The sequence below is a fragment of the Porites lutea genome, chromosome 10, assembly GCF_958299795.1.
Source record: "Porites lutea chromosome 10, jaPorLute2.1, whole genome shotgun sequence".
NCBI classification, from domain to species: Eukaryota; Metazoa; Cnidaria; class Anthozoa; order Scleractinia; family Poritidae; genus Porites; species Porites lutea.
The window spans coordinates 6,145,721-6,169,464 of record NC_133210.1 but is presented as its reverse complement, the minus strand read 5'-3'; the positions used below and the strand labels follow the sequence as shown (position 1 = coordinate 6,169,464).

General features: G+C 40.0%; 3 protein-coding genes across 3 annotated transcripts in view; 2 read left to right on the top strand and 1 right to left on the bottom strand.

Moving 5' to 3' along the window:
• LOC140949852 (uncharacterized) overlaps window positions 1–23,744 on the bottom strand; it is a 218,276-nt gene that overhangs the window by 123,815 nt on the left and 70,717 nt on the right. The window lies entirely within an intron of this gene.
• LOC140949426 (uncharacterized) lies at window positions 6,422–11,330 on the top strand. Its single transcript, XM_073398586.1, has 6 exons — window positions 6,422–6,453; window positions 7,018–7,235; window positions 8,287–8,471; window positions 8,677–8,754; window positions 9,673–9,798; window positions 11,190–11,330. The coding sequence occupies exons 1-6, from the start codon at window positions 6,422–6,424 to the stop codon at window positions 11,328–11,330; spliced, it is 780 nt and encodes a 259-aa protein (XP_073254687.1).
• On the top strand, window positions 14,729–19,679 carry LOC140951207 (tyrosine-protein kinase receptor Tie-1-like). Its single transcript, XM_073400435.1, has 5 exons — window positions 14,729–14,909; window positions 15,211–15,422; window positions 17,941–17,981; window positions 18,652–18,748; window positions 19,443–19,679. The coding sequence occupies exons 1-5, from the start codon at window positions 14,796–14,798 to the stop codon at window positions 19,615–19,617; spliced, it is 639 nt and encodes a 212-aa protein (XP_073256536.1). The 5' UTR covers window positions 14,729–14,795; the 3' UTR covers window positions 19,618–19,679.

Sequence of the window (23,744 nt, the reverse complement as noted above, 5' to 3'; positions counted from 1 at the left end):
ATTAACATTAAAAATTTTTTTGTCAATCTCCATCAAACGTCTTTGTTCCAAAGGAACTGAGAGTTCTTTCTGAATGTGTTGCATCATAGACGTACAATTCAACACTTGGTTGATTTCGTAAGAACTCTTGGTCCCCTCGTTTTTGCACTCTGTTTTTCCACCCCTTGTTCTGTAACAGTATGACTTAGGCCCTGCAGATCCAAACACTGTAATAGCATCGCCTTCTAACTCATCCGTCATCTCCCCCAAAAAGATACCTGTGGGGATTTTGACCTCTCCTCCTTTGCAACTGTAAATCACTGAATCGGTGTCATAGTATAGCACTTGCTCATTTAACTTTTCCAATTCTGCATACAACTTTGGACGTGCCAAGGCTGTCGTGAAACATGCAATGAAAATGTTGATTTTCCCACTACTTTGACAAGCATCTTCGTATTTGAGTGTGCTGACTTCCATCACGTCTTCGTTAAAAATGCGTACATCTTTAACAATAATGGATTCATCCTGTACGATTTTCTGCCAAGTATCTTCGTCTTGAATCGTTTGTGTTTGAACTCTATGTTCGTTTTCGCCAAATTTCCCCCAAAAGCTGTTCAACATGAGTTTAGCCACCTGTTTACGACCTGGATTCTTCTCAATCCTGCTTGGATCTAGTTTGATCCCCTCGTGCTCTTCATAATGTCTCACGTACTCTGCTTTCTGTTTTTCAGTGACATAGCGGGCAGGCCATCCACTGGCTTCAGTTTTATGTTTGAGCCACGTATTCACATACGGCGCAAATAAACCTTCCTTTCTCTGGTCTTCAGGAAAGTGCCATACTTCATGTATTTTTTGGATCTTGTAACCTTTCTCGACTGCCTTCTGAATTTCTGGAGTACACCAAGTACCTGTCATCATCCGTTGTTCATCGCTATGTGGGCAGAGATTGGTTCGTTCATACCAAGGGTGTTCTGCTTGATCCTCTACACATCTTACACAGAGAGGAAACAGCAATTTTTCATTGAGTTTCACAGGTAACACAGGATGTAGTAGCTTTTCTGGCGCTAACACATCTACTTTAGCGATACCAAAGTAGTTGTCAATGTCCTGATCAGGTGGATTCACAATAATCTGTGGGTGACCAATAGGGTAGGTCGCATACTTGTTGATGGTGGGATATAAAGAGGTGAAATCTTCATATAAAATTTCTTCCTCTTCGTCTGCTTGGTAATGGCATTTTGCCATACCTGTTCTTCCACCATAGAATGCCTCTCTTAGCTCCAAGGGAGAGACCCATGACATTTTCTCAATTTGCTCCTGTAATGTCTCGTTCTGTTTCATTTCTTTTCTGAAATCACACTCCCACTGTTCAATCACTGTGTAACCTGCTTGTTTCAACAGCTCTGTTTTTCGTTGGGTGACTTGAAAAATTTCTTCCACAGTTCTGTCTGGATGATGAAAGGTTTTAGTATGACGGTTGTTTGGTTTACATTTTTTGCATCCGTGATACTCACATCCTTGGAATTCGTACACAGTTTTGGTTATGGGATCATAACCATCCACTGTCACTCTGCCAACCTTGATTTGAAGTACTTGTTCTCCACCATTTCTTCTGTGTTTAATTCTGTTTCCACCGAGTTGTTTGTCCTGGTAATACAGCCATTGTAAACCAATTTTGCTTTGGTTGACTTTCAATCCTCGCCAACCATTAACTGGTTCCACTGCGATGGTTTTTGGCTGCATTTGATGATTCCGCCAAAAGTAGTGACACGTGGAGGCAATTGTGATACATTGTCTCAGTGGATTAAAACCGGCCTCCTTTTCAAAATCGGTTGCAAATTTGAGGCAACCTTCCTTCAACAGCTTGACATCGCTTTTGCAATATTCCAACATTTCTGTTTGAAAGTTCCAACTCTCTCCCTTAAAAACTTGTTCTGCATGCCAAGTTTCACATTCGTCTTTCTTGTTCCCATCCATGTGCTGTGGTTCAAAGTACTTCAGATCTGGAATCTTGCCTTCATAGTTGAAATTCTCTAGCTTGGACAACTTGTGCGGGAAAAATCCCTTCTTGAGCTCTGTTAAACCAAAGGTCTTTGGAAAAGCAGCTAGTGGCATATTCAGAAAGTTCAAAGAATCCTAAAAGATCAAATTCTGGTGCTTAAAGTGTAATATCTTGGTTCCTGTCCCCATTTGGTCTGTTACCTTTAAATTCTTGTTTTACAGCGTGTTGGTTGTGAGTACTCCATCAAAACCTTTCAAATTATGAAAGAAAGTAGTCAACTCTGGCAGTTTTCCACCTTTTTCTACCTTTTCTGCTTCTGCCCATCCTTGCAATGTTTCGAGAAACAAAGTCACACAGTTCCTACCCCAATGATGATAGATGGTCTTGCCATGTCCCCGAGTATAGCAGATCAGAATCGGGATAAAGGTTTTGCTGCTGTCAATCAAACATTCTATATCAGCAAAGATCAAATCATCTGCAAAAATCTTCTTCGTGGATTGCCTGCGTGCAGACGTCTCCTATTTCCTTTGTTGCAAGCGGAAAAGGGACGTCTGCGTAACGCCGTCGCTAATCGTGTTCCAGCGTCCTGCTGGGTTCCCAAGATCTTGGGAACACGCTGTGATAGGCTGACACGCAGTGCGTATTGTTTGACTTAACGCTGATTGGTTGTTATCGAATGTGGTCTGATAATGTATGCGGTGATTTAAATGATTTATGTAAGCGGGGTTTTCTAACCAAAACAAATCAAAACATGTGCGATTGTGTGCTGTGTTTTTCGTCGATCGAAAAGCAGAGCGACCGAAATCTTGTGCAGGGACGCGGAAAATTTAACGTGTACGAGGAAATTATTTCTTTACAATTTACTGTGGACGACACATCACATCATATTTGTAAACAGTGTCTGAGAAAACTACAAAAGCGGCGTGAACTTCGCACCAGGCAGGCATTTCGGAGAAAGCCAGCCAAAGAAACTAAAATCTTTATTTAGCCGTAACAGAGGTCAAGAAAATTTAAACCCTTTACAACTGCATCTGAAATCAAACCCTATCGGGAACACCCATAGAAGCATAAACCACAAGAAATGATTACTCAGTATGCATGTAACGAACCTGCTTCATGACCTCTAAATGGAAGACTTAGCGCGGCAAAAATGAGATTTACTCAGTCAAAGGTTAGAATGCTACATGCACTGTGTAGTGCTAGTAATCTTCGCGCGAGAGAGAAAAGAAGAAAAACCTCTGTTCAAGCCGACTCTCAAGGTCATGTTTCGCCCGTATCACGAGCTTATAATGTTTTGTTTGGCCTGTCAACTCTTATTTCTAACCGGATATTATTTCACAATTTATGCGAAATAGAATACCCTGCCAGCGGGACGCTGGAACACGATTAGCAACGGCGTTACGAAGACGTCCCTTTTCCGCGTGAAACAAAGGAAATAGGAGACGTCTGCACGCAGGCAACTTCGTGGATGTCTCTGTTTGTTTTGGCAAACGTTCCTTGACCATTTCTAAAGTGATCTCATCCGGTGGTACCCCCTCGTCCAACAGCTCGTCAATTACTTTTTCTTGCGAATCCCTTAATTTGATTTCTGCTATTGGAACTCCCATGTTGATGTACTGTAGTTCTTTCAATTTCTTCTTACGTTGAGCAATCAATGTATCAATCATACCTTGTGTGTTGTCGTCAGGTAGTCCTTCAACCACCAACCCCAAAACCTTTTCTTTTTTCTTTTTCTGTCTTCTTAATTTTTGAAGGGTTCTCTTAAACTGTTTTTCTTCTTCACTGCTAATGTAACACTGGTGTTCGTAAATAGGCACAAACTCCAAGCAGTGTTTACACTGTACATGTAGGCATTTATGTGGTAAGTCTTTGTTGACCTTGTAAGACACCATACACTTGGAACACCGTCGAAATTCACTGCATGTACTTTTCATTTCAACAGGAAGTGGTGGAAGTGGTTCATTGAGCTGTTGCTCTATTGTGTCTTTGATTTTCTTCATTTCTTTGTCTTCTTCTTCTTTTTCAATTAAATGTGCTCTAAAACAAGCCTCCCCGTAAAACTTGCGTCTGCAGATTCTACAACTGCGATCCGGTTTAACCCAAAGTGTAAAGTCAGGACATCCCTCCTCATGTTTGGTCGTTTTTCTTTTACACGCAGGGCAATTTTTTGCTTGGCAACGGTGATGGGCACTGTCTTCGCTATTGTACCCTTTACAACATTTCTTGCAAAAATAACTTCTATTCATAAAACCAGAGATGCTGTATAAACTATCGTAATGAGCTTTCTCTTGGTTGTTTTCATCCACAGACACCGATTTTACCAGAGCGATGGTCTTGTCTGCGTCTTCGTACTTGTCTCCTTTGAAAATCACACCACCTCGTGTTGCATCGACCACAATGATTCTAAATACTTGTGGACCTAGGCACTCTTGGAATTTTTCAATCTCCTCCAATCCACATAAACCCTCGGGAACGTTAGCTTCTTTGTGTAACTCCTTCGCCTCTTTGAGTTGTTGGGTATTCTTTCCTCGATCTTGTCGAATATTCTCAAAGGTATTAGGATCACCCCGTTGACGATTAGCATATTCACGCTTAACCACAATGGCCCTACCACAGCAGAGAGAATCTTTGTTTTTGGTTTCGCACACACACTTGGATTCTTTTACCGTTTTCTCCCATATTTTTTGACCTGGTCCAGCGCCTGCTCTTTTTCCACCTTTTCGTTCCGGTCGGCTGAATAATACCGAGGCTGAAAAACCAACATCATTGGTAATAAATTCACCACTGTTCAAGACGTGTGAAAGTTTTTGCAATACTCCTTGTGTCATTGCTGCTCGCTTCGTAAAATCGCCAACGTCTACTTTCCACGTTTCTCCTGTTAAGCCATCTCTGCGATGTTCTTTGCTCCCAATTTGCAAAGTCATCCAATAATCCTCTGGTATTTTGAGCTCCTCAATCAAATTATCAGTGACTTCTGCAATGGCGTAAGTGGCTGCAATATTCAAATCTTCAGACTCTTTAGGAGGACGCTGTTGGTCTAAAGTCATGATAAATTTTTGGTTGACTACGGCATTTTGCTTCCATCTTTTGGCTGGTCCTAATTTTGTTACATTGGCTACAAAGAGCGGAGTAGGTCCCTCGTCGTACTCTTCGTTTTCCTCTTGTGGTTTCACCTTCGGTTTTAATTCTTTGACATCAGGACTGCCGTCATCAGCTGAACGCTTGGTACCTCGTGTACTCACTGCACCACCAGTCTGAGAATCTTCCGATAGGTGTGGGACTTTGCTTGCATGCAATAACTCTAGACGTAAGAGTTCGGCAGACTCCTCTGCTTTCCGCTTGGCCGCTTCGGAGTGGAACTTTTTGACGTGAGCCACCATTTTATCTTCTCGTGAAAACGTCTTGTCACAATGTAAACAAGGTACTTTAACATTAGTACCGCAATACTTTTTGTGACGGAAGAAATTTCCTCGATTCTTAATTTTGGTTCCACAGATTGGACAAGGTCGCGGGTAAGTAATTGCCATGATGAGAGGTCTGCACAGTACAACGAATTGTAATCAAATGACCTGTATGAGTTGCTATCCCGTTTTTATATCTCCCGCTAGCCCTCTGTTCTAAAAATAGAAACAAATTCTGCTGAGTCAGCAAATTTTATGTGACGTCAATGGGCTTGCTCAAACTTGCCCGTAATCACTCAACCGTGACCTAGTGAAACATAACTAATTTAGTATACATCACCAACATAAAACTTGATGGAATTAAGCCTAGGGAAACTCACTCACTTAGTTTGGGTTAGGACATTTACTTGTATGGTTAGAGAATTAACATTAAATAAATTAAATAAATTCACAGCGCTTGACGAAGCCTCAACACTGCATCGATGGATTTTAGTTTTTAGGGTTAGGGTTTGGAAATTTTCTTCTTGGTTTAACCCTCAACATTAAACCCAACTGATTTAACCCTTGCACACTGCATCGATGGATTTTAGTTTTTAGGGTTAGGGTTTGGAAATTTTCTTCTTGGTTTATCCCTCAACATTAAACCCAACTGAGCACTGCACTCGACAGATTAAACCCACAACATTAAACCCAACTGATTTAACCCTTGCACACTGCATCGATGGATTTTAGTTTTTAGGGTTAGGGTTTGGAAATTTTCTTCTTGGTTTAACCCTCAACATTTCAACTCGACTGGGCACTGCACTCGACAGATTTAACCCTCAACATTAAACCCAACTGATTTAACCCTTGCACACTGCGTCGATGGATTTTAGTTTTTAGGGTTAGGGTTTGAAAATTTTCTTCTTGGTTTAACCCTCAACATTTCAACTCGACTGGGCACTGCACTCGACAGATTTAACCCTCAACATTCAACTTTATTGACTTAACCCTCAACATTCAACTTGACTGACTTGCTGGTGATACTGGTTTTTCCAGTATGCCCGATGTCCCCGATGTCCCTGAAAATTTGTGCGGGACTAGACCCCTATTACTACTAATCTTCACTCCCCGTTACGTTATTGGCTAAATTGCATCACGTGTCAACAAAACCGACGTAGTGCACCTGCCAAGATGACAGATAACATTAACTAGAAGTCAAAACCATTACTTTATTTGCAATTCTTATGAAAAATAATCAAAGAACGTTTTCACTGTCGAAAGATGCATGAAAAAAAAAGGAAAAATCCTAAGAATAGTCTGATGAAGACGAATTTTGTTTTTAGATACGCCTGAAGTGAATTAGAATTGAATAAATTTTTTTTTGCAGTCATTGTTTGTAAAGGATGGTGCCCTTGACTGAATCGTACTTTTGAAAAAAAAAATCAGTTTATTTTATCCCCACTCGGCTATTCTGATCGAGCTTTTTTTTTTCAAGAGGAGAACATCTCAGCTTCGGCCATTATCCTCCCGCGATGCACCAATAGCCAGGTGCAATAATTTTTGTTGTTGGTAAAGTTTACAGATATGCGAGTATATGTTACTGTAATATTGTGCTCAGCGTAATAATCCAGCATTTTTTTCCCCTTTTTCTAGGTCACCTTATTCACAAGACGAGATTACTCCTCCTGACAAGTGGGAAATTCTGCCTGAGCAAATAGACTTTGAGGAAGAGCTGGGGAGAGGAGAATTTGGTGTTGTTTATAAAGCAACCTTTAGACAGAGTGATGAGATGGAGGTCACTGAGACTTCAAAATGGCCTGTATCATCTACAAAGAAGGCAGCACAGGTGGTGGCTGTCAAAGTTTTACATGGTAAGAAATACTGACTGTTATCTCCATAGACAAAGGCATAAAGTCTTGACTGCCTTTCAGTCCTCTTCATATTACTGTAAGAATCCTTATGGATTCTGGTAACTCTAAGTAATTTGTGGTTTCTTTGTTCACTATGTAAGTGTGAAAAAATAACAAAAAAGGCTGTTAAGTTCCAAAAAGTAGGTTTAAGCCTATTAGCTCTAAACAAATGCATCTTTTACGAATTTACATTTCCCCAAAACCGAAAAAAAAGTAAATTGATCTACAGAGCCTGAATTAAAGCCAATAATGAAAATAAGTTTAAAAAATGCAGCCTCTAGTCAATACATGTATGACAACTCTTCCTGAAGGATCGGATGCATTTGATGATTTGGTCTCCCCTTTTTGTGATCCATGTTGCCCAGTTTACACCGCAAGTCATTTGATAATGTGGAGAACTAAGGGGAAGAAATTATGAAACTGAGCTACGGCATCACCATGCTCACGGGTAGACACAGGGGGGTTTTCTCTTATTAGAAGCTATACAAGTGTGAGCGGGGCCGAAGGACATGGTTTTTAACCCCTTTACGTGTGAAATTGGGAAAAGATTTCCACCATTTTGGAAAAACAGATTAAACGTGAACCAGGACTCGGTTTTGCTCTGCCTTGTACCAGGTCTGTATTTATTTTATTCTATTTTATTGTTGGTTTATTATTTATTTATTTATTTATCTATTTATTGTTTTTATTTCATTCGCCTTTTATGAACAGCGGTTTAGGTAGTGAGGGAAACCACATAGTCACATCACACCACCACCCGAATTTTCCAGGAGTACCTCCCGGGGCTGCTTGGAGGGTGCAGTGGTAAAATAAAAATACTAACAAATGTCTGAATATTTCTCGATATTCTATTACACGGTAGAATGCATCTGTGTATACCCTTGTGCATTAGAGGATGAGTGGGAAGCGGTAAAAATAGACGAATATGTTTTTCAAATGAAACATTTTGCACTGAATAATGCTGAAAAATAACGATAATAAAATCAATGTCATTTTATTTAATTATCTTTAGATAATCCATCTGAAGCACAGAAAGAAGAGTTCACGTTTGAGATTGAACAGATGAAGCTGTTGGGTTCCCATAAGAACGTTGTATCCATGGTTGGATGCTGCACGCTTCAGGAGAAAATGTTCCTGGTTATAGAATACGTTCCGTGTGGTGACCTGCTGACGTGGCTACGCCGCAGAAGAAAAAAGGTAAGGACAAGACCAATTATACAATTAGTATATAACGAAATTATCAAGAAACAGATGTAGGGAGACAACATTACGAATATATTTTGGTACCGTCAGAACATTTTGTACAACTTATTTAAGTAACTGCAGTTGCTTGAAAGTTATAAAGGCATTTTATGATTACTAACAATAATAATTATATTTTTGTTACTTGCTTGATGTTTAGATCAAAGAACTTCAAGCTACCGAGAGATCTTATGCTGACAAAGAGGTTCTGAAAGATCAGGGAGAGACCAGAGATCATGTAGGCTTGTATATAAACTGTAGTTTAACTTTCCATACTAGCTCTCTCCTAAAACATTTATTATTCAGGGCCCGGTTCCTAGAAAGATGGTTAAGTTTAACCCAGGATTAAGCAAAATTTTAAGCGCGGTTTTGTTGCTAAGAGAATGTAACTCAAGCTTACAAAATACTGTTGAGCTTTTACCTTGAGACACAGTAATGATTTACACAAACTGTTTCTCTAAGAAATGCATAGGAAGGTAAATACAAAAAGTGGAACAAAATCTTCATCCTGGATTAGCGCTAATCGGCCTTTCAGGGACCGTGCCCAGAGTGCTTGTTTTTTTTATGACTGGTTTACCTAGCTATCTTATCTTAACCCATCCGATTGTTGTTGAATGGTTTGCACGTAACGTAATCATAATTCAAAATAAAGAATTATTTATCCTTCTGAGTTTCAATTTGGTGAGCTATTAGAGCAACTGAACACGTGTATTTCTACAAAGTTTCAGTTCGAAAGGGTTCTTCATTTTGTGACAGAACACGTTTGAGTATTCTAATATATTGCGTGACGCGACAATAATTGGCAACAAAAGCTGTCACGTAACTGTAGGTTAAAGAGTGACATATCTCTTTTTTTTTTTTTTAGATTTTGCTAACTGAACAGTCCTTGTTTTTTGAATAAGTATTAAGTTTAATGTTTATGAGCTCCCTAGAGATGAGTACTCACTTTATGGCAATGTTTCTGTTAGTTTCCGGCCGCCCTATCTGCGTTCCTCAGAGGGACGCCAACATGGCTGGCGTCTCAAAACAAAGCTCTATAAATTTAGGTAACACATTTCTCCGAATACCTCGCAAACGAAAAAACCGCAAAGACCTGAATCTTAGCAAGACTTTTTGCATATCCCTTAGATTCCTGAATTTATTCATTTCCACACAGGTCAGTAAACTTCCTAAGAAACAGATAAAGCAAGCGGAGAAAATACAATTGAGCATGGAAATAACGCCATTACTACAAGATAACAGCGAGGACACAGCGTCGACTTCTTATCATCTCGGTGACGAAGTATGAAAGAAGCTCAGCTAGGAGGGCTAAAAGATTTTAGATGACGTTCATTTCTACTATATATGTAAAAACTGCTTAACTCAACTTAAACGTGGTTAAGGCTTCTAGCTCATGAGAGGAATTCTCATGTAATTCTTGTAATCCTGACTAGTGCAATCGATAGAGTCGATAATCGATAATAATGGATAACTCTCGGTAAAGAGCCATTGATTAAATTGAAAATCGATAAAAATCGATAGAGGAAAAACTTGTTGCTAATCGATAATTATCGACTTTAATCGATTTTTATCGAAGTGGTCGATTTTAATTGGCGCTTACTTAATTAGGTTAACATTGGCAAAGAACGTTGTTTCCGAACATACGTACATTATTTATGTGGCTTTGGACGGTTAAATTTGTAGCGAAATTTATTTCCCAAATTACACTCAATATTCTAACGAAACATTTTCGGCCAATCGACAGCATAAAAAAGAGTTATAAGCAACTGATTCAGCTTGCTTGCACTGGAAACTGTTCAAGTTGAGCCCTACAATGTATAGTTCAAGTGGTGAGGATACTGTTTAGTGTACAGTTTTTCAGCAAGACCCTTAAATTGCTTCTTCAAAAAGCATATTGGAAAGGATCATTTACATCGTTCTGTAAATATGCAAAACAAAGTAGATAATGAACTCCTCAACTAAATGGAAGGAGAAGTAGCATGACCATTAAACATGAAAAAAATGTGAGAGAAAAGCATCATTTAAAACAGAAAACATCTGCATATTGCTAATATAATTTGCTGTAAAATAATTCATCATTGGATTTTGAACTTGGGAGGCAATCGATAATATCGTTAAAATAGTTAAAAACGATAGCGCTGACAATTGATTTTCTGATATCGGTTTTTATCGATTGCGCTAGTCAGGTGTAATATGCAAAAGTTGTCTCCTTATCTAATGATCCGGGAACCGAGAAGCGCCTCTTTATGATGAAAGAATTAGTTAACTATAAAGACATTTAGGAAAATCAGAGAGAGGGTTGGGGATCAAGTAGGCCTACCCCAAAGCTAAATTTGGTATTGAAGATTTTACTGATCCAAGTCTACTAAAGATCCGGCTGCCTCACTGGTTTGTCGTTGTGGTTGTGCCTTCACAAGTGTTTCTTACACCACAAAACGTAATCATGAGTTAATCGTCAAATTTATTTATTTAGACTAAGTAGGTTTTACCTAGATTTTAAAATTCTCTCATATATTTTTGTCCTGGTAGCTGTAGGTCATCTGGTTGTTGTTGAACATTAGTCTTTAATTCACCGAAATTCTAAATGACCATTGCCTAGAGTAACAACAGAGTGGAAAATTTGAGGTATACTGGACCAATAAATTACGTTTTTTTTTTTGTTTTTTTACAAAGGAAAGTAAACCTGCTAAAGATCGGACAAAGCTGGAGCAGCGGACGAACGAGAACATGGAATTGACTTCGTTATCAGAAAAAATCATTAATGATGAGGTCCGACAGGACCTGGCGTCGACCCTTCAAGGCCATCTTGTATGAAGGAAATACTTAAATATTTCATTTTATTTTTCTTAAATTCATTTATCGTTATCAAAAGAAAGAAATGATGATGTCCGACAGGATCTGGCGTCGATTTTTCAAGACCATCTTGTAGAAAAGAAATACTTAACAACGTCTTTTTTTTCTTCTTAAAATTAATTATATTTAACGTGGATAACGCATGCAGACCATGTGGAAACTTGCTGAAAAATAAGCAACAATTTTCCGCGAAAGAAAAATTCGACATCTCTTTCTTTAATTTATTCTATTGACCGTGCTCCAAAATAAGCTAACGTGACTCCATCACAATACCATCCATGATCTGTCTGATGCCGAAGAATTTTCAATTGTATGTTAATGTAGCTTTATTACTTGTGGCGATGGAAGGTTCTTAGAGCAATCTTTCTGGGTCACGCCTATACCAGAATACGATCAATCGAAGCACCAACGCATGCATTCGATAAATCTTTGCAGGTATGACAAATGAATCTACATGCATATTTTGTGATTTAAGGGACCGGTCATCATTATTTATCGCTGGGGGGGGCAGAGGATTTTAGGGAGGAGCAGTTTTAACTGAGAACCCAAAAGGAGGGATCGCTGAATACTTTGGAAGCATTCAGAGAAGGAACCAATCAAATTTGCTTGGAAAATGAAGACATGGCGGGACGGGGGGGGGGGAGGATCGCGAAAGTCATCAAAAGTTATTAGGGGGATTACTTCAGTGAAGTAACATTCAAAGGGGGGATCGGCTAAATTTCACCTTGTCTAGCCCCAAACCTTCCCCCCCTTCCCCCCAGGCGATAAATAAGGACCTGTCCCTAATTTAAAAATTACTTCCGCGCCCTTTTCAAAAACCGGGGAGAATTTTCCACCCAGTGGTACAGTCACGTTTTCGCTGAGATTCTGGGTACTCAACTGAGGCTCAACAAGCATGACTGCTTTAAGATGTTTCATGGTGTTGTTGTCAATTTTTGTATTACGTCATTTGGTGATTGCACCCATCCGAAGCACCAAGAAACAATCGCTTTTAGTCATGTTCTTCCTGACAAACCCTTTCATCGAAAGGACGGGAGGATTGATCTGTCTTCCCTTCATGCACAGGAAGGACAGGAAAGCAAAATTTCGACTAAGGCAAAGGAAAAGAAGACACAAGTGACCATGGAAATGGCCTCATTGCGCCAGGATGACGTTCCACAGGACATGGCTTCGGCCATTCACGATCTGTCTGATGTAAGAAGAAAGTGTCTAAGGCCACAACAACACGAATCCGGACACGGTGAAACCGAATACTTCATTTTTGCGTCAACATAAATTCGTAGTGGTTTATCCGGTTTCACGCATTCACACGAATACGCTACTGCGGTTTGCAATTGCAACTGCACTCGGGCCAGCGGTGTGATTTCACTGGCCGTATATGATTCCTTGTTCAAGTGCTTTAGGGTAACATTTCATACACTTCTCAAGTGGGAATGTCAAAGCGAAATAACTAGGAAAAGGCCGGTTCATTCGTCCGGAGCGAAAGTAGACAGAGGGTTTTGGCCTTCCCTTTAAATTTTTCAAGTTCCCATTTAAGCCTGGACCCGAGTTTATGACGTAGCTGATTTAAAAATATCCGGTCTCAGTCGTCTTTACGAACTCGCTAAACCCGACGAATTAACAAAAAATTCCACTCGGTAAAGGGGTTTCAATGCGGTCTCGGTGAGCGGATTTACCGTTTTCGTGTAGATGGAAGGCCGATTCGTATTAAAAAGCGTGCGGTTTCAAAAATATCCGGATTCGTGTGGACGGGGCCTAAGCCTTACAAGTTTCCTTTTCTCACGTAACGAAGGGTGTAATGTAACACCCTTCTTCTCTACGTGCGTTGGTTAGCGTTAAACGTGACCTTTAGGTGGAAAGATAGCGCGTTACACGCGACCGTGACATAAGAAGTGGAGCATTGTGGTTTGCGAACGTTAAAACATTTTTGCCCTTAAATTCTTGTACTGAAGTCTTGTTCTTGTGCCCGTGAAATTTCATGTTTTTTGCATAGGTACCCCAAGCTCAGAAGTGAGAATCGTAGTAGTAGTAATCATGTAGTTTCTAGCGTATCGCAATTTGGGGTCACAAATGGAAATATCAGCTCACAAGTCTGTCTAACCTCAGTTGAGGCGAGATTGTGTCACAAATTTAAATATTGCTGGTTTACATATACGTCATCAAAAACTCAAAGGAAAGAATTATCGATCCTCCTGAGTTCTTAGTTTCATGAATTATTCGAGCAGTTAAAAACTAATATTCAGAAAAATTTTCACTGCGAAAAGGTTCTTCGTTTTGTGATACAGTACGCTTAAATTTCTAAGCTTTTGCGTGACGCGGCATTTACATGGTAGCCTGCGAGTAAGGTCTCCGGGGCGCTCTGGCGGCGGGGCGGGAAAAGGAAGGAGAGCTTGCAACTACGTCTCTGGAACTTGAATTTTACCTCCAATTCGCCTGTGGCTCGCCGTCGACTGAGCTGTCAGATTTCCGCCAATCAGCGCGAAGCGAAAACGAGCGCGTTTGTAAACAAACATTGAAAAACACGTGCCAAGGGTAATGGCCTCATTACCAATGTCTTCTCCGCCAATCAGCATTTCGCATCGACTTATTTATTTTCTAGAGACGTAGCTCCAAGCTCTCCTTCCTTTTCACGCTTAGCCGCCAGAGAGCCCCGAGAGCTTGCTGGCAGGCTATTTACATGGCGGACGAGAGAGCTGCCATGAAGGCTGAAAAGTGACTCTGTTGGGGGGATTTTGCTATTTGAATGGTCATTGTATGAATGTCAATGCTAATGAGTTCCTCAAGAGATGAATTCACCCCTAAGTAGCACAACTCCGTGACACATGTTTCTGTTGGTTTCCGGCCGCCATGTTAGTGACCATCCGGATGGGCACCAACAATGCGTCTCCATATAAAGCTCTATAAATGTAGGTAAAAAAATTCTCCGAATTTCTCGCGCTTGAAAAATTGCACCGACCTGAATCTTGCCGAGGGCCTTTATATATTTACCTTCTTTCATTTCCCAGATTCTAGACTTTACCTATTAAACGGTTTTGATTTTGATTTTTAATAGCATGACAGTGAATACCAGCAATAGCGTTACATTTTTTCTACATGTAAATGTGAACTCCATTTTCTTTAATCATTTAGCAAAGTTTGGCTGATGAGTATGAAGTTAAGGAGGATGAATATTCTATACACCAAGACCAAGAAGACATTGCAGTGTGTCCGCAACAAAGCAACAAAGATGCCGTTCTTGAAGTGATTCCATCGACTTCCACCGAAGTAAATGTAAGACGAAAACAAAAACACCATATTTCAAGCTAAACCCAAAATTTGATAGTTTTTTTTTTTTATCAATTTAATTAGGATAAGGAATTCAAAGTAACTGACAAAGAACTTCTAACCAGGCCAACGACATCACAAGGAAAAACTCAAGCTTCTGCAATGCCACTTTCAACTGAAAACCTAGAGGAGTCAGACGAGGATCGTTGTGACGTAGAGGAGAACTTTTCTACCAAACAACTGTTTTCACTTGCCTGGCAAATCGCTAAAGGAATGGTAATCTTTGTTTTCTGGATAATGTTGCTGGGATTCTGGTTCTGAGTATAATTTGGAAAGAAGAATTCAAAAGTCAATATTTTATAAACATGAAATAGATGGGATAGATATATTGGCTGTTTTTCTGGGGAAAAAAATTTTCTTTTCAGTCGACCCAGTTTTGGCTGGATCAGATCAGTGCCGATATTTACTTTTCGTTTGTATTTTTTCATCTATACCTAACTACGTAATGTTCGGCGTACCCCCGTTATTATGTTTTGAGATCATTTTAATCGTTTTTTCGTTGCTTATTTGTTATTAGAATCATCTCGCCGAAAACAATCTTGTTCACAGAGACCTTGCTGCCCGTAATATTCTTGTTGGCCATGACAACCAGATTAAAGTGTCAGACTTTGGGTTGATGAGACAAATCTATGAAGATGTGCGCAGCTCAGCGAAGTCCAAAAAACTTCCTGTAAAGTGGATGGCCCCAGAATCACTTTTTCAAGGCGTTTACACGACCAAAAGTGATGTGTGAGTGATAAGTTTTTCCGCTCCGTTGACAAGGGAACTATTGAAACATATTGTTACATTAGTCACGGCGAATTGTTAGGAAAGCATGAATAAGTGACTTTGCTGACTTCTTTGAGATCCAAATCCGACGTAAGTTATTCAAATAGTAGAATGATGAACTGCAACTTTTCGAAATATGTTCCGTCATAGAGACATTGGCATCTAACCACGAGTCAAGGTTCCTAGCGACAGGCACAGGGTGAATGTTGGTATTACCTACGCGAATATGAGTGATAACTACCTTCTCAGGTTTTTGCGGTGTACCTATTATAAGAAGTTCAGTTTTTTCGTCATTTAATTTAAGATTGTCATGCAACATCCAAGAACAAATATCAGTAATGCAACTTTCCAGTAACTCTCCAACATTAAGTTGATCGAGCCTGTCGTTTGGGCAGAATGAGATGTATACCTGCGTGTCGTCAGCGTGACAATGAACCGTAGGAAAATGATGTTTGATGATCTCGAAGAGTTTGCTCGAATACAGAGTAAATAATAAGGGGCCCAAACAGGAACCTTGAGGGACACCACATTGCAACTCGAATTCCGCGGAGAGTGTCTCATTGAGGGCTATTTGCTGAGACCTTCCGGACAAATAAGACAAAAACCAGGAGAGGCCTTTTCCATTTATACCAAATGTGAACTGAAGTCGATGCAGTAAGTCTCGTGATCGACAGTGTCAAAAGCCGCACTTAAGTCGAGGAGAAGAAGCAGAGTGACACGTTGATCGTTCATTTGAAGGAGGATGTCGTTAGTGACTTTGAGAAGTGCTGTTTCTATGCTGTGTTTGGGACGATAAGCTGATTGCAGAACAGGGAAGAGATCATTGCTGAATAAATAATGTTGAAGTTGCTTGGCGACTGCTGTCTCCACAAGTTTTGAGGCATATACGAGGTTACTCACAGGTCTATAGTTCTTAAAGATGGGATCGAGACCCTCTTTCTTTAGCAGTGGTTTAACAAAGCGCGCTTTCAGATAAGAGGAAAATAGCCTGATTCCAGTGAAAGGTTAATTAATTTCGTAATCGGAGGAGGTAATTCATCAAGACACTCAGGAAAAGCCTAGTAGGAATGGGGGCAAGAGAACAAGTCGTCTTTGTAGATGATTTGATTAGTTCATGAACCTCGGTTTCAGAAAGAAGACTAGCCTGCGTAGCTGGCGGTATTGTGTGGGTGCGAGATTAAAGTTTTGGCTGCGGAGCCGTGTTCCAAAAAAAGGGAGTAGGGACGAGGCGGTTGAAATACCGCCTGCCAGAAAACCCCGGTATTTTGAATAGCCCGCACACCAGTGAGCGGAGAAACGGATTGGTCGAGAGCAATACATATGTCAATCATGTTAGATGATCCTTCGCATATATCCTGATATATTTCAGATGGAAAACTGGAAAAGACGTAAGTGATTGTGGTTTCCCCTTTAAAAAGAGCGTAATTGATGACCAAATTGCCGAAATTGCGTCTTTAAACTTCACAGCGCTGTAATTGTCTTTATTTAGCCGTAAGAAACAAAAGTCAAAGAAAATTAAAACACTTTACAACTGCATCTGAGATCAAATCCTATAAGGAACACCTACAGAAGAATAAACCACAGGAAATGGTTACTCAGTATGCATGTAACAAACCAGCTTCATGATCTTTTAATGGCAAGACTAGTGTGGCAAACAAAGATTTACTCAGTCAAAGTTTAGAATGATACATGCACTGTGTAGTGCTAGTAACCTTCGCGCGAGAGCCGAGAAAATGAAAAAACCTCTGTTCAAGCAAACTCACAAGGTCACGTTTCACATTATCACGAGCTTAGGAGTCATGTTTAGCCTGTCAACGCTTATTTCTAAACTGTCTCGCGCGAAAATAATCGGAAGTTTCAAATTGCAGGTTTCTCTTTGATTGGCTGATTTAATTCGGATCAGCTAAGGTGATAAAAGTGGGCGGCATTCGAAAAATCATGGTTCTCTGGCAGGCGGTATTTCTCGTGGCTTCGCCGCTCGTGACGGCTCCGCCGTCAAATCTCACTCGACTATATTACAACGGCTCCGCCGCCAAATCTCACTCGACTACTACACAATACCACCAGCTACGCAGGCTAAAAGAAGACGAAAATCAGAAAAAGAGGGGGCCTTCAAGTGCAAAGTGGGATTCGCTAATATCGGAAGTGCTACCTTGGCGAGCAATCTCCAGCCGAATGGAGTTAATTTTGTCACGGAAGAACTTGCCAAAATCTTTAGCCATTAATTGATTAAGATCGGAATGTAGAGGGAGACTGGCACACTTCGACAGGTTAAGCAATGATTTACATGCGGTGAACAGTTTCCTCTGGTTGAGACAGTTTTCAATTTAATTTTTCAATTACATCCAAAAACTCAAAAGTACACGCATTTTTGGGCTCGTCCACGACAAATAAAAGGAGTTAAGAGATAAACAGGGAAATAAACAATCTAAATGCCGTGAATCTGTACATATCTAACCTCTTTTTTTTTTTTTCATAGTTGGTCTTTTGGTGTTGTTCTTTGGGAAATGGCTACCTTGGGTGAGTGGACGGTAATTTTGCAGTTTATTGTTGTCATGTTAAATCTGAGGTGACTGACAAATCGAAAAAACATTTTCCATGGTCTATGACTCTTATCGACAGTAGAAATGATGTCAAAATGTTGAAAACTCATGTACGACCCGCAGGATAATGGTTTCACACCGCAAAGTTTTGAGCTTCCGAGGGAATTAAGCTAGGGGACCGTGCCTGAACCCACCTGCCCCCTTTTGCCATGGTGGGATGTGACTTAACTGTTACGATTGTTATCAAGGTTACTGTTACCAGGAAGGGCGAAAACAATGTTTCATAATGTTTCATTTGCGGCAAGTTTGAATTTTCTTGTTTGATCTGGGCACTGTTTTAATTGATTAAGTGCTGTGAGACATTTCCTAGTTGATAACCGTATGTGACAACACATATTAAATTGGCGAGAATTTCAGTGATGACTGGAAACGAGAAGCGTTATTGTTAATCACCCTGCCTTCTATTATTACACATTTAACTGCATTGGCTATATATCAACCATTTTTGCAAAATGGCCTTATTGAGTTTATATGAGGAGAAGTGACAATCGACTAAGGCATCTTTAAGAGAAATCTAACTAATGGAAAATTGCATGTATTCAGTTGCCGATATGTAATCATTTTGTTTTCTTTCTCGCAATCGTCAGGAGGCGTACCATACCCCACGCTGACCAACTCAGCGTTGTATCGACTGCTCGGTACTGGTTATCGCATGGAAAGGCCTGACATGTGCTCCGATGACGTGTAGGTTTCTTGATTGGAGTGGTCTCAGATTTAACACATTCCATTTTTCTGTGCGTCTGCTCAGTTACATTTCACACCGAACGGTGCAGCATACGAATTCGTCAAATATTTTAACGCCTTCTTTGATCATATTAAATACTCACCAGACGGACGGCAAGGGAAAACTTTTGTTAAGATCCTCACTCTTTGAACAAGGAAACCCTCCAAGCTTTATGGTCAGTAAAGGCATCATTAGTAGTGATCAGGTTAACCTCTTTCTTGGGGCCGGGGGGAGTACTCGCTGTACTGGGGAGGCACCCCCTAAAAGGGGTACCTCTCTCAGTCTTCTGGTGTAGGAATTTTGCTAGTCGAAGTATATGAAAGGGTAGGGAAATCTGTCATTTCGGTCTGTAAAACGACTTAAGAGGACCAGATAAGATTTTTTGGCTGTGAAAAAGTCGAGAAAATTAAAAAAAACTCATGAAGCTAAGAAGCCTATATATTCTACTAAAATTTTTCTTTTATTCCAATAGACCTCTTTCGCTTAAATGTTTTGTTTTCCCAATATTTGTCATATCTAACGATCCAATTTCCCTGCGACCTCTTTTGGGAAACCAAAACATACAAGCTATAAAGAGGTCTATTGACACTGTCTAATAATTGACTGGAGCTCTTCTAAGCATTGAATAGTCCTTTCTTTTTCTATTCATAACAGATATGAGCTGATTACTGAATGTTGGAACGAAGACCCTTACATTCGTCCCAGTTTCTACCGTTTGATCGAAAAAATGGAGGCGATAATGGAAAGGGATGCACCATATTTACATGTAAACAAACACGATGAAGATCGTCCGTATTACAACGTGCCACCTGAAGCTAGTGCTGATTAATATGGAGAAGAAGGAGCATCCCCAATAATCGGACAGTTTAAGACGGAACAAGTATAGACAGCTAAATGTATGTAATGAACTTAGAAACTAAGCCAAGAAAATACTGAAAGAATTAAAACTAACAAAAAAGGAGCTTTAATTGTAACAAAAAATGTGTAACAGTAAGGCCATCTTGATCTCATCAGGAGCCCATCATTCAGGAATGTAAACCTCCCTTATAGTATGTTTAGATTTTTACTTGGCTATTTATAGATTAATCTTTCACGGCACGAAAATAGAAAGCGGGAATGAGTAGGATTTCTAGCAATCAGCGGATGCGTTCAAAGAAGTATAAATCGATTAAGGTTCTAACTGAACGACAGGCCTTAAAAGTTAGGCACTATCTGAGAAGATCAACCGCCATGTTGGATTGCACCGAAGTTTATTTTAGAACACAGCGAATTATTCGTAAAAGATTGGCGTAATGTCTTACCCGACTTACCCAGGTCTTTCACCGACGATAATGGTTGTTCATGCAATGCAAGAGTTTGATATCTGGTTGCTAAAACGCTCGTCATTCAGAACGTTGAAAACGTTTGGGCTGAAATAATAATTTTGTTAAGTACCCACAGATTTGTCACATAATAACCATTTAGTTTCTCTACGGGCTCAAGATTGGAAATTAAAACAAACTTTTTTCATGTTTTTTAGAAGACAGTTATTGGGTTAAGTACCCTTCTTAAAATACAAACCAGCGTTAGCTCTAGCCTCCGATGAGATATAGTTCTATGACCAAAAATAACGTATCTTAAAAAAAAAAAGAGAGAGAGAGAAAGAGAGAGCCTTAAAAAGGAGAAATACTTTAACGAAAGGGCCTTAAATATCCATCTTGGTAATTTAGGATACAAAAAAAAGCTTTGATCATAGCCCCAGCATTTGTACAGTGAAATCTCGCTTAGAAGCCCCCGGGTTTCAGGGCAAGATGGGACAAAAGTTTTTCTTCAGTGGGCGTCCTGTGGCTTTAAACTCTTAATAGAGTATAGGGTGACTTAAAGTCAGTAAATGCATAAAAACCTTGCAATGGTTGGAATGAAGAATTACTTGTCTTCTATATTCACTGGCATTCCTCCATGCACTCCGCACTCCCATGCTTCGGTGGAGTTTCAAAGGATTTCCGACTACAAGTTACCCTGTATTTATTACTGTCAGTATTGTAAATTATAGACGGAGGGGTTTAAATAAGAATCTAGGGATTACATATTTAACTATTGTTGTGATGCTTTGCAAAATCCTTATGAGATTTGTAGGGACTGGCTGCAATACCTGTAACGCTATCAGTATGATAAAAATAACATTGTTCCGCACTTGACTTGCTTTATACTTTGGCATTTCTCGTTTCAAATTAGTAATCATGTAAATGGTTTGACCAAGGAATGACTGCATGACCTGATAAGTCTTTAACGTCGCGGTATTCCTTTGTTTGTCCGTCAGTTAATTAAGCCATGGTGCCCTTGGGTCATTTTTTTTTTTAAAAAACTAAAACGTCCTTTGTCATAGTTATATATTTCATTTCATTTATCGGCAAATTGCAAGTTACAATAACAAACAAGTATTCGATACACCCTTGCCATTGTTTCCACGTTGTCTAATTGATTAAAACCAGAAACGCCTATAAGATGCTTGACCTCGGTGGAAATGAAAGACCATACATGTACGCTTTACTCAAGTGTCGTAATTTTACTGGCTGATCACCAATCACGTCTCCATAGATCCCTTTTGGCCATGTGTCAAGTGTCCTGACGCGTTTTTGGTGCTGACCACAGAGAAAACGGGCTCTTGAGATTAGATTGGTTGATGACAACAGCCGCAAAGAATCCAACAAACCAATCATAGCTGTTATAACAACGCCACAACAATCAACTTGTGCCATGAAAGCAAAAACGAATGCCGTTTGGGTGCAAGAAATGTTTGAGCCAATTTTAAGCGTAGTGATGTCAAATCAAGCACACAGTCAACGGAAGGCTACCCTGGATGCCAGACGTCTTCCCGCTCATCAGCTGCGATGGAGAAGGCAAGAGCGAAGTGCTAAAGTGCTGGCCCCAGTTGTTCAAAACGTGGATAAAGCTATCCACTGGTTAAATCTCTATCTAGTGGATAACGCAATCAGTTTCCCTAATACTTATCCACTGGATAGTGATTTATCCGGTGGATAGCGCAATCCATCGTTTGAACAACCGGAACCTGGTCGGCGAGAGATTATATTTTCTCGCAGCTTCGCGACTCGCATTCGCGGGTTCCAATGGGAAAAAGACCTCTGGCACCCTGTGTGGTGAAAGACCAGATAACGTTTTGCAAAGGCTTTTCTGGGTTAATGGCTGGAAGAAGGCGTTCTAGTAAAACGCGTTAATTATATTTACCTCTTTAAACTATAATTACATGAAGTAATTTTCCACTTCTCAGCCCTAAATCCCCGCCAGTGCACATATGACTATATTTTGGCTGTCTCATGGTATTCGGGAAACTTCAAGGATCCAGCGTAGTCTAAGGAAATAACCTCAACGGAAAGCTTCATTTTCCCAATTTTTTTTTTTTTTTAACCAGGGCGGGGTTGTTTAGTAAATCAGATCAATTCACATTTCAACAGAGGCGGCCCAAACTCAAGTTACGAGGAAAGGGTGTAAAGTAATTTAGTACATACAACCAGGAGCCGATTACTTATATCGGCTCCTGATACCATAGGATACTATACGCGCTGGCGGTGTGCGTCACGAGATTCGACCAATCAGAATGCGCTATTTGTAATCAAAAAGAGTGATTTTCGCGCTTGGAAAGAGTCGTTTTTAGAGTTGTATATGGTGAAATTTTCAATTTATTCCAAGCTTGGATAGGTAAATTTCGACATTGATACCGCCGTGGAAAGTTGTTGGAACACTTTATCTTGATAGTAGTTACGCTACTTTTAAGTATTTTGCTTTCTTGAGAGTTTGATACAAGTTTGAATTGCTCGGTCATATGTGGAAGCCGCCACGATGATTCGAGTGTTATTTTCGCCGTTCCTCTTGGATTTATTACTGGTTACTGTTAGCGGTTTTATCGGATTATTTTGGTCATCTCGTTAGTTCAACCTTTCCTCTTTGTAAATGTTTGGGTCTACTCGGGTCTATCCCTGATAGTTTTCTCGTTGTGAGGCGTTGAAAGTGTCTTGGATTGAAGAGATCGTCTCAGCCAAGTAGCACAAGCTTCGGAAAACGGGCTGAGAAAACATACCGAAACGGAAGCGAGTAACGCCACCAAATGCAGCGTTCGTTCCATTTTAAACCAGAATAGGTAAATAAGTTTGAATACTGGAAACAAAACATTTTTCATAACGCAGTGCGGAAACTAAAAGCGTATCTCCAAAATAATTTGCATGCCCTGTGTGCTATGAGTATGCAAATCGTCTTGTAAACTTAAGCTTACGTGTAGGGAATATGATTTGTTATAAATCTCTACCAAAACACGAAACTGTTATCGAAGATCTAGACAACATCATACAGGATTTTAAAACTGTGAGATTAGGTTTGTAACAGAATCGATACACTGCACTCACTTCAATGAACGCACAGACAAGATCGTGGATTATTTCTGCGCGCGTAGCTTTGGTGAAATTCCCATTGTGCTGTAGCTGTTCGGCTCTTTTGGTCTGACAGCTGCTTTTCCCTCGCCTAACAGAAGATTTATTTGCGCATAAGGAATAAAAACAGGTACTAACTGTTTGCAAAATAAAATATTCTTGTCGATGAAAATAAAACTGTTACCTTGCTCTTTGCTTGCGCTCCCCTTCCGTGCCCGGTAATAAAGTCCATCAAACACTACTAATAGACGATTTTTTGAAAATTTATTTAAGCAAATCCAAGTATGAACTACAGATCTCTTTTACTTTGAGACAAAAATATACATATTAACACAGCGGAAGCAGGAAATCGCCACCTAAAATAGGCTAAAATCTCACCTCCGATCACCTCCGAATCGATCGCGAGGAACTTATTGAAATTTCCTTATGAAGCCAATAACCAAGAATCTAAGGCCACTACGAGATCTTGAAAATTCTCCAAATCGCTCTCTTCCGTAATGTGTTTCAGAAGATAAGGAAGCCGTGTTTTGAGCCA

Coding starts and splice junctions, on each gene's coding strand:
- LOC140949426 (XM_073398586.1), top strand. CDS start 6,422: ATGCCCGATGTCCCCGATGTCCCTGAAAATTT. Junction 7,236..8,286: donor GGCTGTCAAAGTTTTACATG/GTAAGAAATACT, acceptor AATTATCTTTAG/ATAATCCATCTGAAGCACAG. Junction 8,755..9,672: donor AGGGAGAGACCAGAGATCAT/GTAGGCTTGTAT, acceptor ATTTCCACACAG/GTCAGTAAACTTCCTAAGAA.
- LOC140951207 (XM_073400435.1), top strand. CDS start 14,796: ATGCCACTTTCAACTGAAAACCTAGAGGAGTCAGACGAGGATCGTTGT. Junction 14,910..15,210: donor GGCAAATCGCTAAAGGAATG/GTAATCTTTGTT, acceptor ATTTGTTATTAG/AATCATCTCGCCGAAAACAA. Junction 17,982..18,651: donor TTGGGAAATGGCTACCTTGG/GTGAGTGGACGG, acceptor CGCAATCGTCAG/GAGGCGTACCATACCCCACG.